Raw genomic sequence first — 17583 nt, 5'->3', positions numbered from 1 at the left:
ATGTGAGGCATTTAGAAATGAGATTTGGAACTGTGGGAAGTGTGGCTTTCCTTGCTCTCTTTACCTGTCTTAGTTGGTGTTATATTCCAAGATTGAAATGGCTTCCACGGACTCATTCTATAAATACTTGCCCCTCCCCTGGTACTGCTATTCTGGGATGCTTGTGGAACCTTTAGAAGGGACCATCTAGCTGGTGGAAACAGGCCATTTAGGGTGGAACTTTGAAGGTTATACGCAGCGCCTGGTTCCGACCCTGCCCTCTGCTCCTTGGTCTGCTGCGCTGTGAACAGCTCCTTCCATTACAGCCACTGCCTTGAATGGATGGACTGAAACCCTGAGCCCAGACAAATCGTTCTTTTCTTAACTTGTCTGTCAGGTGCCAACGCAGCAAGGGAAGGTAACTAATCCTGCACATTAGTGTCAGGGAAAAGGGGACGCTGTTATGATTAAGTCTGCCCGTGTGGTTCTTAGACCTTTCAAACTGGTCTGCAGGGAGCGTTTACAAGGGTTTGGAGATGCCGACTAGAGAACCCCTCGTGATACAAGAAGACCTTGGTGGGTGACTCTGGTGGGGGTCAATAGACCTCCACCCCCACCCCGTGCCAATGCAAACACAAACAGTGAAGGCCTGGCTCGTGAGGATTGGTTGGCTGGTTTTGGTTTTAGACAGAGTCTCTCTCTATACCCTTGGCTGTCCTGGAACTTACTGTGTAGACCAGGCTGGTCTGGAACTCACAGTGATCTGCCTGGCACTTCCTCTGTCTGAATGCTGAGATCGAAGGTGTGTGCCACTATGCCCGGCACTTCCTCTGACTGAGTGCTGAGACTGAAGGCATGTGCCACCATGCCCAGCTCTCTTGAGGTTTTAAATGTGAAGAAGGACTCAAGGAATTTGGACTAGAAGCCATTTGCGTTACAGGATGGCAAAGGTTTTATGTATGTATTTCCCATGTTCTGAAATTTCAAGTGAGGCTAAGGTGAAATGTAATAGATAATTTGGTGGAGGAAATATCAAGATACCATTCGGGCTGTGGCATGGCTATTGCTGGCTGCTTTGGGGCCGGTTTACAGTGAAAATCAGGATTTAAAAAAAATTCAGATCAGAAGGATGCAAGAAGCACACAGTTTAGCCATGGCTGTTTAAGGTTACAGATAAAGAAACTGTAAGTGTTAACAACAATAGTAGAAGAAGCTGGGCACTTTGTACTAAGACAATAGGAAGGTTCCGCAGGGCGCTGCAGAATTAGTGAGACTTCAGTCAAACAGGATTCAGGGTATAAAACAGCAAACTCATTTGAAAGACTTCTTTAAAGAGAGCGTGCCAACGGGGTGCCTTACTCACAAGGGGGTGCCTAAGAGCAGCTTTTCCTGGGTTCAGCTAGGCACCCAGAGGCCTCTGTAGCCATAATCCAAGGAAGCCCGGCTACCACTCAGGCCGGCAGCAGAGCTCGGCATCGTTTACACCATGCTAGTTTTCTAGGTATGGAGAATGCAAGAGTTATGGGGTCATGGAGGTTTCCGGCAAGGTTCCAGAGAAAAGTCCGTGTGGCAGGCGACACACAGTTATGCTGTAGAAGAGGTCTGGAAGTCTAGGCATGAGGCAACGGAGAGAAAGTCTAAGCTGCAGTGGAGACCCTATGATGCTGCAGATGCTAGGAACATGGACTTTCTAAGGAGCATGACTCAAATAAAGAGACCATGTGCACTGCAAGCACTGTAAGGGCATGGCCAGGGCAGCCAAAGCCCATTGGAAGTCACATTATGTATGCTGTCCTAAATGCTGGGCATGGGTTGACATTCCCCCTGCTGGGATTTGGGTTTGCTTTAGTTCCAGTTCTCCCCCTTACATCCCCATTCCTCCGTTAGGAACAGGGTGCTCCCCCTGGACTACAGACTGAGACCGGGCAGCACCCTTTTGACTCATAGGGCCTCATAAGTATATATTTATGGTTGTGTGTGTGTGTGTGTGTGCGCGCGCGTGCGTGCATGAGTGCATGCGTGTGTGTGCATGCGTGCATGTGTGTATGTGTGTGTGTGTGTGTGTGTGTGTGTGCTTTTGAAGTTAGGTTAAAGCGTTGTTTTAACCTCTGGAGGCTGGGGGTGGGCTCTGATGGCTGGGATTGTCCTTCTCAGGCTCCCGTTTGAAGGCCTGTTCTGCAGCTGGTGGTGCCGCTTTGGGAAGCTATGGAACCATCAGGAGGTAGGGTCTAGGCAGAGGCAGGTCCTAGGAGTGTGCCTTTGAACGACATATCCGGAGCTTGCTTCCTGTGATGCTCTCTGCTTCCTGGTCTGCTGTGATGTGAACAGCCTTTTGCCACACACTTTGGAAGGCAGTTGTGGTAGACCCCTCCATAAGTGTCCCTTCCCCTCTCCTTCTCCAGCACGTCCCTGTGCCAGATCTTCAAGGCTCACACATCCCCACATTCCATCATAGAATATGCTCCAGAGCATCGTCAGCTCACTTTGGAGTTGGGGCAGTCAGAATTTGGCATATATTCATTTCAGCCACTTCCCTTCTTCCCTGACTGGAAGCCACAAGTGCAGCTTCATTACTTCAAGGCAATGTTAAGTGTTTAGCTTGGCACCGGCACCAGAAGGGTTTTAAGAGACCCATTCTGAGAGAAGCAGAGAGTAGGTAGGCGGCTCCACTCGGGTTTAGTTTTTCCAGAACCAGGTGGGTTGTGCATGGTGGGGCAGCATTCAGTTTCTGGCAGGTGCCTCTAGAGGACAGCAGACATTAAGGCAATAATACCCAGGTTCAGTCAGGTCCAGAATTACTAGGTTGACAGGCGAGGAAGAAAAGCATGCAGAATGTGTGTGCACATGTGTGTGTGTGTGTGTGTGTTTGTATGTGTGTTTGTGTGTGTGCTTGCATGTGTGTGTGTTTGCCTGTATGTATTTGTGTTTGTTTATGTGTTTATGTATGTTTGTATGCATGTGTTTGTGTGTATTTATGTGTTTGTGTGTATATTTATATGTGTATTGTGTCAATGTTTGCATGTGTGTGTGTTTGTAATGTGCTTGTGTGTATGTTTGTATGTGCTTATAATGTGTCTGTGTGTATGTTTGTATGTGTTTGTGTGTTTGTATGTTTGTTTGCCTGAATGTATTATGTGTTTATAAGTGTGTGTTTGTGTATGTTTGTAAGTATGTGTTTGTGTGAGTGTTTATGTGTGTTTGTGTGTGTTTGTATGTGTATTTGTGTGTGTTTCTGTGTGTGTGTGTAGGGCAAACAATGACAATAACAGATACACGACAATCAAACAAAACCCAGCCCTCAAACCCAGTTTTTCTTTCTCTTGAGAGACAAATGAGTGTGTAAATAGTGAGAATAAATCTAGGAGCTTTCATACCACAACACTTGCTAACTTGAGTTTTTATATAGACTACTTTTTAAAAAGAGCTGACACGGTTCAAGGCCTGTGTGGCTGACTAGGTGCCCCAAGGTGATGCTGAGGGCTGCTACCAACGACTCCATCCTCGCAGATGCACTTATAAAATAACTTTATTGGTTAGGTTAGCCACCATTCACGCTTGCTTCATGCTGAGGGCTCTTCAGAGGCAGGGTGGTGACGCATGCAGGTGCTTCCCAAGAGCCCTGGGCAGGGCAGCCTTGCTCTGCAGGTGGCACTTCCTGGTTGAAACAAGCTGGTTTGGCTTTTGTGGATTTTAGGTTCTGGAACCCATAGCACGGCCTAAGCACCCCACCCCCCTGTCCTTCCCAGAGAAACTCCTAACTGCACACAGAGTCGGGGTCTAAGCATCTGGGCAGAGACCCACCTCAGGCTGGTTCTCGCCACTCACTACCCAGGGGGCTCTATCCCAGTGGGGACTAGAAGAACCTGTTGGTTGTACCTAGGCAACATCACCTGTAAAAAGGAGAAGATGGGGTTGCTCTCAGACAAACTACAAATCAAGGCACCATTGGGCATGAGGTGGGCTCCATGGTGTGAAAGCAGAGGGACGCCAGGTCCAGTGTTGGCAGGACTTGGGCCTGGCCAGGGCTGCTTGCCCCCTAGTGAGCATCTCCACAGGGCTGGTTCCTAATGCTCTAGCATTATGGACAAGCGGGTTACTGAGATCACTCCCTAGTCTGGGTTAGCGGGTCGGTCCTCGGCGGGTGGAGTCTGCCTCTGCCATTTGTGTAACCTTCACACTTGGATCAAAGGCAGAGGCTCATTCTCATGTTTTGAAAACATGAGAAACCACACTTGCCCCTTCGATACTAAAAGCCCAAGAAGGGGTGCAGATCATGTTGGGTCAGATGAAACCGGAGAGGGGACTGCCCCTTCAGTTCTGCTATTCTGAGGTGTGACCCTTCCCCATCTTATAATGGATACTGATAATGACCGCTGGATCCTTCCCTCCTCTGACAGATCCTCCATTATAGAGCCGGTTATCCCCTCTGCTAACAGCTCATCATTATGCTATTTAATATGGTGACTTTAAACAGGTGAGGTTGGGGTAAGTGTGTGATGATTTTAGCCATCCGTTTAGCCTCAGATAAGAGTGTACCCTTAGGGTGTGGGTGTCTCCTGACTGCCTAAGACGTTAGAAGAGGCCCCAGTGAAAGAGGGCAGAGGGGGTGAGCTGGGGCTGGAGGAGGTGGCTGAGCAAGAGGCGTGTTGTGGTATCTTGAGGGAGTAGGAGCCCAGTGCAACTGCAGAAGCAGCTGGCCATGCTGTTGAACACAGCTCAAAAAAGTCAGATTGGAACTGGTTATATGCTACTGTCCAAGCAAGAAGATTTGGGGGCTAGACTCTATCGCTATTTTTTATTTTTAACTACCAAATTCGTCCCCTGCAGAAACTGGCCTGGCCCCTGATCCCACCTAACTTTGCCTGTTGGAAGGAGATTGAATAAGATCCTATGGACTTCTGTCACATGCTTGTCCCAGACCATCCAGCAAAAGCCAAACTAGACCTTCAAGCCGAATGCAGCGGGGTGGCAGGGCATGTGCCCCGAGCCCGGGGCACGGTACCGGGAGCCCAGAGCCAGGAGCCCAAGGCGAGGCCCCTCAGATCTCGATGAGGCTGGCGAGGCGCAGGCAGAGTGGGGCGTCCACCGGCATGGCGCTACGCTTGATCTCGTTCCCATCCAGGCGTAGCACCTGCAGCTTGGAGAAGTTCATGACGTCCACCACCGTGCAGAAGCTGCTGATGGAGAACTCTGGAGGGACAAGAAGGGTGGGCGGGTGGGAGAAACTCAGCTTAGGAAACAGATACAAAGTGGCCACAGAGGGCCCCTTTGAATCCGCTGAAATAAAGAATAAAGACTGGGGTGGGGGTGGGGTGGAAGAGTTGAGTCGGGGGCTGAAGTATTCTGGAATTGGAGTCAGGCGGATTGGCATCGTTGGGGACCGTTCTGGGAACAGAGCACGCTAGGGAAGTGTGAGCCTCCCCAGCTCAACCTCTTACTCCCCTACTCCCCCTCTGCTTTGCTCCCCAAAAGTCCTCGGTGTCCTTCCCACCAGGCCTTGTTTGTTTTTTTTTTTTTCCTGTCTGTAGGCAGCAGGGGGCAGCAGAGGGTAGGTGAAGCTCACAGCATCTCTAAAGGCTTGGCTGCTTCTGGAAGGACCGCTTTGCTGATGGCAGCGCACTGCAAGAACGCCTCTGCAAGAACGGGGTGGGGGGGGGCTTACACTGTTTTTGAACATTTCCTGTCATTTTGCAGGTACGGAAAGTAGTAGGACATGAAAGAGAGAAATCCTGGCCTTAGAGATGAGTGTCTGGGTGTCAGAGCCTTCAGACTAGAAGGAGAGGGCGGGCTGGAAATGCCAAAGTCAAATAGCCAGGCATGCTGGCAGAAGCCCTTTAGCCTCACTAGGCAGGCAGAGGCAAGCAGATCTCTGTGAGTTCGAGGCCAACCTGAACTACACAGTGAGTTCCAGGACAGCCAGGGTTACTCAGAGAGACCCTATCTCAAAAAGCATCCTAAACCAAACAAAATCAAACAAATAATCCCCCTGCCTCCTTGTATGATTACATAGGCCTTTTTTTACTTTGGGAGAAGGGTCTCATATAGTCCAGACCGCCTTCAAACTTATGATGTAGCTAAGCACAGCCTTAGACCCCAGATTCTCCTGTGTGACCTCCTGAGTGTGGGCTATCACAGCATGTACCACCACACCTTGTAGCCTGCCTCTTATACTTAGTTTTTTTTTTCTTTTCAGTTTTCATGTGTGTGTGTGGTACACACATGTATGTATCATGTTTGTATGTGCTGCAGCACCTGTGTATGTGTGCATGTATGCATGTGAGGCCTAAGGCTCACGTCAGGGTTCCTCGTCAATGCTTTCCCTCGCTGAGGTAAGGTCATTCAGTCAAACCCAGAGCTTGCTGGGCTCTCTGCTCTCGGCAAGTAGCTATCTTGCCTTAGGGATCATCTGTCTTCCGAGGTTAGAATTATAGGCAAGCTGTCATCACCACCAGGGGAATGTTCCAGCTTCTGTAGCCCTATCCCTTAACTCCCCACTTCCACGGGCACTTCAAGGGCCCTGAGTGTCTTTGTGTGTCCTTCCCACAAGACCTTGTAGGTTTTGAGGATTTTGAACTTTAAATTTGGGGGTGGGGTGGGGACAGGGACAGAGCCATCCCCCTAGGCTGTGGTCTCTGTTTTTACTCTCAGAAGTCTCTGGGGACTCTTTTGTAGAGGAGTCCCCCTAAGCCATGAAACAGATGTTGTAGTTCTGGGTCATCTCAACAGGAGGCTTCCACAGCTGTCTCTGTTGTCCTCTCGGATGACACCACCGGCTACCCTCGGTGACTCGAAAGGAAAAGAAGATAATCAAGATCCCAGTTCAAACTCCAAAAGCGAAAGCAGGAGTTCTCACTGGAAGCCATAAAGCCTGTCAGGGCTGCCTTCCTTCCACTTGGCTCCCTAGAAGGCCACTCTCGTCGTTTTCTGTGATCTGGTATAGATAAGGTGGCAGGAGGGGCAGGGTCTGGCGTGACCATCACTCACAGATACCGTGCTGGCAGCTGGGAGCCAAGTGTAGAATAGGGTTGGCTTTGTCCCGTCAGAGACTTCCCTCATCCCGCAGAGGTGCCTGGAACTATAATCAGAATTGATCTGTAGTAGCTAGCCCAATTTTTAGAGACAATAGGGGTTCCTCCTGGGAGAAGGAGGGAATGTGGAAATGAAGGTTCCCAAGAAAGAAGGCACAAAAGGCTGAGGCTGTGGAGGAACGTGGTTTTGAATTAATACCATCAGTTGCTTTTAGTCTCCATTAAGAACTGCCCGAAGTGGGTTGGCATGCTGAATAGCAAACCACGTTGCACTGCCCGCAAACACAGAATTCAGGCCTGGAGAAAAATTAGGTCCTGGAAGAGTGGGACTGTGAAATATACTTTGAGGAGGAGCAGATCTGAGATGCTTTTTGATGCTTCCCTTCCCTCCTGGTTATCACCGAATCTCTCTCCCAGCTTCTCTTTAATAAGCACAGCAACCCCCATGCCTTGTCACTGAGATACAGTGAGATGCATTTTGATGTTTCCTGGTCCTTGGGAGTAGATTGAGTGGGTATAGCGCAGGTGGGGCTCAGGTCTGTTATGTACAGGGGACAGGGGCACATGAGGTGGCTGAACGTCATTTGCCACTTTCAGTCCTATTTAGGACTGAGCCAGAAGTCCGGACATAGAGTCTGCAGACTGTGCTAACATCCAAGCTCCCATACCAGTGAGCCACTAGACACAGCATCTAGATCAGCTATTCATGGGGGCTCTAAAAGCACCCCTCCACACACCTTCCTCAAGCCCACAGTAGGTCAGGGCTTCTGTCAGGAGGCCCCGGCAGACATCTTTCCAGGCCAGATTAAATACTGACATGAATCTTTCCAAATTCCGATCCCGCCCCACGCCATTGGATCCCACAGCTTCCGACTAACATTCCACAGCTCTGTCTGCTCCACCATTCCTCTTCTGCCAGGTTGGAAAAGCTGAGGGAGGCATTGGAGGGAGGTGTGTGTGTGTGTGTGTGTGTGTGTGTGTGTGTGCTGTCTAGTTTCCTGAAGGCCTGGAGCTCCTGTTCTGTTGGGTCCCCCTTACCACACCTTCACCCCAACATGGTCACTGACTGCCAGTGCAGGAATTCCTCCTTCCTGGTTCCCAGAGTGTGTGGCAGGCAAGCTAAGGAGCCATTTCCTGCATCAGAGTTGGGTTGTCCCTGTTCTCCATCAGAGATGTCTGGCTTTAGGTATAAAAGGCAGGAGTTGGGGGTTTCTACCTTCCTTAGTCTGGGTGACCTGGCACATGGCTTTTCTTTTACTGTCCCCATGGTGACAATTCAGAAAACAAGTGCCCAGACTATGCCTGTCGACTCTCCAAAAGGCAACGAGAAGGCAAGCTGACACTGTGTTACCAGGGGTTGACTGTGACACTGTGCACCAGGTCCTCTGGATCATGTACTTACTAATTCGAGATTGATAAGGCATGGGGTTACCTTGCTTATTAAAGAGAAGCCAGGAGAGGGATTCAGCGATAACCAGGAGGGAAGGAATTAGGTCTAAACCTGGCTCATAGGGATTTGGGGTAGATGCTGACATTTCCCAGGGGTTTGAACAGAGAGCTCTCTTTGCAGGACCTCAGGACAACTCATTGAGTAATTTACTTTCCGATCAGCTTTTGGGAGAGGGCTTCCCTTGTATCTGACTGGCTATTTCTGCATAAAGACATAAGGGTGACGTGACGCTGTGACAAGCCTGTCCTTGCCACCTCTCTGAGTGGAGAGTCAGGCAATGTCTCTCACGCTCCTTCCCAGAGTGCCTTTCTGCCACGTGTTCAGAGTTACACTTGGACTAGGTACAGCCTATGGTGTGACATTTCTCATGGGATAGCTCTTCTGGATTCAGAGTTGGTGGCAGGTGGACTGCAGGGTGGGACATAGAGCTGTGAGGAAATGCCAAACTGTGTGTGTGTGTGTGTGTGTGTGTGTGTGCGTGTGTGACATCTTTAAGGTAGAGTAAATGACTCCCATTGTCACCTTGGGACTAACAGGACTCCTCCCCCAAAAGAGAGGCTTTAAGTAAAAGCGACTCTTACTCCTGTAGCAGTGCCTTGCCGTTCAAATGCAAGGTCCAGACAGATAGCTTTTGACTTCAGAGGCCCATTGCAACCTCCCTATTCCCCCTGATGTAGGCTGTCTGGCTGTTAACATCTTGTTAAATGACTGATCTGTCCCCTGAGAAGAGAGAGGGAGCCAGGGAGAGGACAGGACAGTGTCTCCATGTGCTTTGTTGGCTCATTCCTTCTCAGCAGGCTGCAAGAACTTCAGAGCCCACTGCCTGGCCATTCCAGGCCTCCCTTCTCCAGAGCGGAGGACTGAGCCGCAGAGGGAGGGAGACCAAATGCTGGCCCTGTACTTTCCAGCTGAGAGCAAGACATCAAAAGCCACTGGGGTAATGCAAGCATGCTCTGACCACGAGATCCTAACGTGTTAGAAAGAGGCTGAAAGGCCGCTAGTCAATCAGAAATTCATTTTTTATCTCTCTGTCTCAGAGGGGGTAGTCCTGCCTATGCAGGGAAGTCCTGTGCTCTTTCCCCAAGGCTTCTGGGTAGCCAGGCTCGCGTTGCCTCAGGAAGGACCTTTGCCTTGCCACCAGGGGCTCCTAGGACTCCAGGGAGAACTGGCAGGACGTCCCACATTTAGTTCTGGGAGGGCTGCCCATTTTTGTTAAGTTTGAAAAACAAACAGCAAAACAGGAGACTAGCTGTGCAGGCAGGAGGTGTGTGTGTGTGTGTGTGTGTGTGTGTGTGTGTGTGTGTGTGTGTCAGAGTCTGCATCCTCTGGTGACTGTTAAGGATGCTTGGGGACCTTGGCTTCTTACCAGCCCAACTGCCCCCTAAGGCAGGCCCCAGAAGAGACTGCCAGGTCTCCTTCTCCTTGAATATCTCTCTAGAACAGTGGCTCCCAACCTTCCTCATGCTGTGACCCTTTAACCAACCATACAATTATTCTCATTGTTACTTCATAACTGTAATCATGCTACTGTAATGAATCATAATTAGATATGCAGGATATCTGATATGTGACTCTCGAGAAAAGGTCATTTAACACCCCCCCCCCCCGCAAGGGGTTGCGACCCACAGATTGAGAACTGCTGCTCTAAAATTTCTTTAAACTCACTTCTCAGTGCTCCTAAACCATGCATCCCTAGCTGTCTCTGACCAGCAACTTGTTAAGTGGCGGGTTCTTTCCACCAATTCCCCATGCTGTCTTCATCCCTCCTCCCCCCAGCCCATGCGCTCACCGTGAAAGCCTTAGACTGAATCTTGCTTCTCCTATGTGGTCTTTGGAGCCAACCAGCTTTGCAGTCGGCTCTCTTACCTCGCTGGAGGACCAGTGTGCACCTGGCTGACTACAGGCCTTTGGCGGTCAGTGTACTTGATTGTTTGGCTCTCTATGCTTTTTTTGGGGGGGGGGATACTCATTAGCATTCAAGGGGTCCCCTCCCTCCCCGGGAGCTCACCATTGATCCTGTTGCCCTGGAGGTAAAGATTCTCCAGGTTGGTGTTGACAGGAGGGATCTTCTGCAGCTGATTGTAAGACAGGTCTAGCTCAAGGAGGCTGCTGGAGTTGAAGGTGTTGGTAGCAAGGCCATTGTTAGTGAGACTGTTGTGAGACAGTCGGACGTACAGCAGCTTGGGTGACCCCCGGAAGTAGCTGTCAGGGACGGTGTAGACGTTGTTATGTTCTAGGTACAGCTGTTCCAGGGCTGAGGGCAGACCGTCGGGTACCCTCCGAAGGTGGTTATAACTCAGGTCTAGTAGGATCAGGGACCGGAGGCCCCTCATGGAACTTCCCACTTCCTGGATCTCATTGTGGTGGAGATATAAGGCTGTGAGGTTCTCCAGGCCCTCCAGAGCATTGTTGGGGACCCGCGAGATCTGGTTGTGGTCCAGGTGGAGCTCTCTCAGGGATCTTGGCAGCGGGCCAGGCATCCGGGTCAGGTTGTTGTGGTCCAGGTACAGCCTCTCCAAGTGCCGCAGCTTGGAGAAGACCTTCCTGCCTACCTTGTCACTGGTAATCTGGTTGCCATGTAGAGCGACCCAGAGGAGCCCAGTGGCATTGTCAAAGACGCCCTCCTGGATGGCAGAGATCTGGTTGTTCTGGAAGTAGACGTACTTCATGCGGGAAGGCACAAAGGGCAGGTACTTGAGATTGCGGTTGTCACAGTACATGGCCGTGGGGAAGTTGGGGGGACAGTCGCATTCTTGGGGACAATCGCGGGGCTCTGGTGGAGGTGGCGCACCATAGGCATAGGCTGGGCCTTCCTCCACTCCATAGGGGTAAGGCTCAGAGGGCTCGTAGGGGTAAGGGTCGTAGGGGTCATAGTAGGTGGACTGCTGGTTTCGGAGGTATTGGATCCACCAGTGAGAGTCTTCATCATACTGGCCCTGGGAAAGCGAGCAGAGCCCAGCCAGCAGCAGGATGGAGACCCACTGCATTTTTGTCTCTGTAGAAAGGGAGAGAACAGAGCAAGAGGGGGCATGAGTGAAGGTGCAGGCAGGAGTTGGGTGGCTCAGGCTGGCCATAGGCTCTGAGCTACACAGATGATGATGCTGTGACTACAGTCAAACACTGGAGGGCAGGAGCTGTGCCTCCCTCTTACCCGGTGCCTCCTCCTCCTGGCTCTGCACACCTGGGGAGCTGGGCCTGCGGAGCTGGGGAAGGTCAGTGTCTTAGCTTCTGGTCTTGAAGCCATGAAAAGAGTCCGAGATTAGAGAAGAACCTGAGAGGCGTGGGCTGCAGTTTGGGGAAGGGCAGGTCCTTCGCATCCTCTAGCACCCTGAGGGTCTGTTGTTGAAGCTGAGAACCTTGCAGTACTGTCTCTCTGTCTGTCTGTTTTCTCCTCCCCCAATTATATACCTTCCTGTATATGGTGGGATACTTTTAGGTCTGAACTCCCATCTAGTTTGGACTCGCAGGGAAATTTTTTCTGCGAGTCCAAGGACAAGAGTCTCCTGGTTTTTCCCGTGTACAGGAAGCCTCCAGGAAGGACGGGGACTTCCAAAGGGAATAGTTGAGCTACTTCTTGAAGATCCTTTGGGTCTCATGGGCAGCCTGGGGGTTTGTGGTCCTGAGTGTGTGGGAGGGTGTGGTTCCCCTGTGGCCACCACAAGGTCTGGGAAATTCTCCAGAGGGCCATGGACTGCGAGTCTTCTGGGTGAGAAAAAAACGCACTGGTTAGCAGCTTGCGGCTGAGTGTGTAGCCAGACTTCAGTCTTTCCAGACTGGGAACCCAGTGTGGCTCTAATGATTGTCTTCTGGGCTGACTGTACTGAGTCTGGCCTGGCCTGCGTCTCTCTTCTGTGGTCCTGAAGACTGAAGGACTTCACACTCCTCTCACCCACCATGGGGATGGCAGGGGCCATGTGAGAGGCGATTGAAATGAATTAGGGGCACCGAGAACTGGAATAGAAATGGAAGGGATGGAGGGAAGCCAGGAGGGGCATTTTGTCCCCCTTTTTGAGACAGGGTCTTCCTACACAGCTTTGGCTATTCTGGAATTCACTAAATAGACCAGGCTGGCCCTGAACTCCCAGAGCTCCACCTGTCTTTGCCTCTTGAGTGCTGGAGTTAAAGGCGTGCGCCACATACGAGGTGTACCTTCTTCTCTTCTAAGCTACGACCTTCAAGTGATGTCACTTGGCTTTCCAGGCTCAGTTAGCACCCATGCTGCTGAGGAGTCTGTTGCATTAGAGCTTGCTAGCAAGACAAACAAGGCACGCTGGGGCCTCCAGGAAGGAATCTGCAGGTGTAGATAGATGGTGGGGAGCCAGGGGTGTCGTGTTTGACCTGGGTACTCAACTACCTCAGGTTGCTATGGCCAGTGCACTGCATAGTCCCCAGGAACAGGGGGACCTCCCAGGACACAACTATTAAGACAGAATATTTAGAACCTTTCCTGGTGCTGTGCTGGGGTTGGCAGCTGTGGACAGGACAGTCCTATGAATTGATGAGAAGAGACCCAGCTATGACAGTCCAACTACTCCGTTTCTGAGCAGCATCTCTGGAGTGCCCTTCTGTTCCCTTATGACTTTTCATCCCACGGCTCCCCGGATGGCTCAGGATGGGCATGCTGGCTCATCTCTGGGCAGCCACAGCCCCTGAACAAAGAGGCCCAGTGTTTCTGAGGAGCAGGCTCCACTGCCCACCGCCTAGGATGCTGGCTGGTCCCTGACTTGGGCCAGGAGAGAAGACGGATGGAGCGGCCCATCGCCAAGAGAGCATTTTTCCATGCACAGCCCTGGGCTGCTGCAGGACTGACCAAGGTGGCTTTTTAGAGAAGGCTGGCACACTAAGCCTCTGTCCATTTTGTCCCTCTTCCAGACGAGGCAGTTTGGCAGAAGGGGACTACCTCCCTCTCCAAGGCTCAGTTTCCCATGGGGCTCCATGCCCAGCCACAGTGGCCTCTTCTCAGAGGTATGACTGCTGGAAGGGCTTAGTAGGGGTGCAGGCCCGTCCTTTCCCCACCCAATCTAGAATGTGGCTTCAGGGGTTGCACACCCTTAAACTGTCCCTTGTCATGCTGGAGACCCTCTATTCAGTGTGAGGGTTCCAGGAGTGATTCTCTCAGACTTGGGGATCCTGACTAGGGAGCTACAAATGCACTATTTTGTTTCTTCAGTCTGGGGAAACTCTCCTATCAGAGCTGAGGTCAAACTAAAAACCATATCCTATCCACCACTCCATCCATGACTCCTTGGATCAATTCTCTATTTTCTCCTCTTAACTCCAACAACACACATAAATACACAAAGCTTGCCCTCTAACATTTGGGCACCATGCCCCTCTCTAAGAGATTTCTGGGACATCCAGAGACTATTCTCCAAAGTGCCCCAAGTCCCAGCATGTTGCGACTCATGGGTAGCAACCAAGAAGCTTTGCAATTTTCTTCATGTTTTTATGTCAGTGAAAGAGAGGCCCCTGACACCCACAGGGAGCTGTAGGAGACAGGGAGCATGCAGGAGCCCATGCCCCCTACCGTCACATCTCTTCAGCATCCCTGGGAGGCATGGACCAGTTGGGAGTGATGACCCATCTCTGCCCACTCTTCTCCCAGCCTTGCCTTCCCCTTGCTTCTCTTTATAGAAGGGCGGGGGAGCAAACCTAAAGAATAGGGCCGCACTTACCTTGGGTTGAACTGTTCAGAGTGACCACGTCCTTCTGTCTGGCCTCCTTGGGTTGGAGAATGTGGCAGAGAGGGAAGAGAGGAGCGAGCGCCTACGGAGAGTGTGCAAGTCTGTGCCAGGCCAGGGCCCCGCCCCCAAATTCCTAATCAAATATCTCCAAGAGGGGCTGAGGAGCCTAAGCTGGCTTTTTCAGTCCTGTAAGGGGCGGAGCTTACACTCAGCTCTGCAAAATTCCATCCGACCCAGGCTGTAAAAACCACCTTCTTTCCACTGGGTTATCTTCCCTGGAGCATTGGCAGCCTGAAGTCTCTTGCTGCTGAATGAGTTAGCGATGCCCCAGAAGTTATTTCTGCCGTCTCTTGTGCGGTGCCTGGATTTCTCATTAAACCCATAAAGCAGACACAGGAGAGGGAGGGCCAAGGTTTGGAGAAAAAAACCTTTTAACTCCTTCAGCAGTCCTGATCCCCTCAGGGAGCCTGTACTTACCTTTCTTGGCTCAAGCACTCCTTGGAGCCAGATGTCAGACTAGTGTGTGGGAGAGCATGCTGGCTGCAGGAGGGCTTGCACTGGCTCAAGTTGATGGTGACCACTGAAGCCTTTCTGCCACGGGAACAAATGGAAAATCAGGGACTCTAACTATTGCTGTTATGCCTTTACAGATGTGGAATACCTAAGCCACAGGAAGATGAAGTTGGAGGGACGGGCTGGTTCTGGACAGTGGGGAGCTTTTAAGAGCACAGAAAAGATTTTAGCTTAAATGTTTAAAACGGTGTTTTTTAAGAGAGACTCAGTGGATCTGATTTACCCTCTGACAAGCTTTTATTTTATTTTATGTGTACGAGTGTTTTGTCTGTGTGCCATTCACATGCAGTGCCCACTGAAACCAGAAGAAGGCATCAGATCTCCTGGAACTGGAGTCAGAGGATTGTGAGCTGCTATGTGGGTGCTGGGAGTTGACTCTGGGTCCTTTGGAAGAGCAGCCAGTGCTCTTACCTGCTGAGCTGGAGAAAGTCAAACACGACTGTCTGGATTTTAATCCAGCCCTTAGGTGGACAGTAGCACCACTATATAGTGTGGAAAGAGACGGAAGACTGGAAAACCTGAGTTATACTTTGGGTATGTAAGGTTAGAAGGCATTTAGATGTTCCAATGAAGAGGCAGACAGGCCTCACTGGGTCTGAAACTGAATTTGGAATTGAGGGACTAGGGGGAAAGCCCTCGAGAACCACGAGACTGTGGCTTACACTGAGTCTAGTTAGCTTAGATGAGCTCTTAACTCTCTTTCCTCAAATTCCTGGCCCATAGCCACACTCAAGAAGCACCCTTTAATTTAAAGAAACACAAAGAGGTTAAACTCTCAGAGAGTCTGTGTTCGGAAAGTTTAGAAGTGTCTGGGCAGATGGGGCTTTGGGTCAAGCTGTTGTTAGTGCAAGGCTGCCAGGAAGGGGCGTGTCCCCTACTCTAAAGGGTCCGTTTTATAGGGACTGGAGGGATGGCTCAGCGGTTAGGAGAACATGCTTGCTCTTCCAGAGCTCCTGAGTTCAATTCCCAGCAACCACATGGAGGCTCATGACCATCTATAACGGGATCTGATGCTCTCTTCTGGTGTGTCTGAAGACAGTGACAGTGTAGTCATATACATAAATAAGTAAGTCTTTTTTTTTTTTTTTTTAAGTCTGTTTTGCATTTGTCTTCTCTTTTAATGACCACTGTGCCACTTTGCCCTGGAAACAGGACTCCTGATGCAGGGTGACTGTCAGGGAAGAGGCACAAAGAGTAAAGGGTGTAGAGTTCAGTCTACATGACTTCACAGCACACAGCTTTCTAAGACTCTAGACTGGCAGGTCGGCAGGGTTGAGGGGTGACGGGCATTCTGTTGTCAGGACCGGGCTCACATATGGTGACACTAAATAATTATAGCTGTCTGCTGAGCTGAAGCCGTGCAGGGATAAGAGTGTGTAGGGATAAGAGGAGGCTGAGGGACAGGCTTCCTGTCTGTACGTGTACTTTATTTACATTTAGTAAAGAAGAGTATCCACCCTGGATCAGACATGGTCCTAAGTGATGGAGACGCAGAGGCCTCAGGATAATGCATGCTCCCAATAAGAGCATGTTTGACCTTGTCAGTAAGACAGAATGGTATCAGGAGTTGGAAGGATAGCACAGAGGTTAAGAGCACTGCCTGCTCTTGCAAAGCATTGCGGTTCAGTTCCCAGCAGCCACTGGCAGCTCACAGCTGTGGCATCAGTTCCAGGAACTCTAACACCTCCTTTTGGTCTCTGTAGTCACTATATGCACATGCACAGCTTGCACACAGACGGGCACACACAAATGAAGAGAAAAAGATGGAATGGTGTCAATGTGAGGAGAAAAATGAACAGGTGACTTTCTCATTAATGAGAACAGCAGTGGACATGGGTCTTGCTGACTGGACTTATTTGACCCTTTTATCCACTCTTCCTCCTCTTCTTACACCTCCTCTCCCTCCTCCTGCTTCTCCTGCTCCTGCTCCTCCTCCTTCCCCCCCCCCCCTCTCTTTTGAAACAGCGCTTCTCTGTGAAGCTCTGGCTGTCCTGGAACTTACTTTGTAAACCAGGCTGGCCTCGAACTCAGAGATCCACCTGCCTTTACCTCCCAAGCACTGGGATGAAAGGTATGCACCACCATGCCCAGACAGTTGACACTTCTTAGATGGGCCCAGATAGCTCTGGGAAATCTACCTACCAAGTATAAATGTTTATTTCATAAAATCCCAGCATCCCAACAAAAACTACATCTACTAACAGTGCAGATCAGCATGGGATGGGTTATCAAGGGGAATCTTTCCCATGTGAGCTCTGTTAAAGAAGTGTCTGAGCAGTGAGCATTGTACCTGGCTTTCAGTCCCCCACCGAGGTGGCCTGCAGGAAGCCTGGAGCAGATGATTGTGAGGTAGAATTCCTGAGGACCATGCACTGTCCAAAGTGCCTTGTTGTGGTTCCAATAGGAGGCTCTAATCTCTACTTCAACTGATACTCTGTTGTTCTGATTCTGAGATGTAGGACCCCAGAGCTTGTCCTCTACATAGGAAGCCAAATACAGCATACATATGCCCCCTGGGATGCAGAGAGACTCCCATGTGAGGATTCCATGCATGACATGGGTGTTTTCTTGAAGGTGTTGAGCCAATGCTCTCCAGTTAATGCAAACTAAAGATATGTTCATAATAATCACTCAGTGTCCTCTTCCCCAGCTGGACATACAAGGGACTTAGTAGGCATTCAGTAATTCGGAACTGAATTTTGGGCTACCCACGGAGTGTCTTCAGTAATCAATCCTGGGTGGAGTAACCATTACTGACTGGGCCAGGAAAACTCTAGTCTTTCCAGCCAATTAGATTTTCCAGGGGTGCAGACCACTGCCATCTCTTTCCTTCCCAGAAAAGGTCAGGTTAAACCACAGCCACCAGGCA

General features: G+C 50.5%; 1 protein-coding gene across 1 annotated transcript; it reads right to left on the bottom strand.

Moving 5' to 3' along the window:
- Window positions 1-3487: 3487 nt before the first annotated feature.
- On the bottom strand, window positions 3488-14462 carry Fmod (fibromodulin). The gene is made up of 3 exons (XM_021198154.2): window positions 14133-14462; window positions 10466-11452; window positions 3488-5169 (listed from the first exon to the last, which is right to left on the bottom strand). The coding sequence occupies exons 2-3, from the start codon at window positions 11442-11444 to the stop codon at window positions 5018-5020; spliced, it is 1131 nt and encodes a 376-aa protein (XP_021053813.1). The 5' UTR covers window positions 11445-11452; window positions 14133-14462; the 3' UTR covers window positions 3488-5017.
- Between the last annotated feature and the right edge of the window lie 3121 nt (window positions 14463-17583).

The sequence above is a fragment of the Mus pahari genome, chromosome 5, assembly GCF_900095145.1.
Source record: "Mus pahari chromosome 5, PAHARI_EIJ_v1.1, whole genome shotgun sequence".
In the NCBI taxonomy this organism is placed as follows: Eukaryota; Metazoa; Chordata; class Mammalia; order Rodentia; family Muridae; genus Mus; species Mus pahari.
Note: the sequence above shows the minus strand (reverse complement) of the source record. Positions and strands in the feature narration are given on the sequence as shown.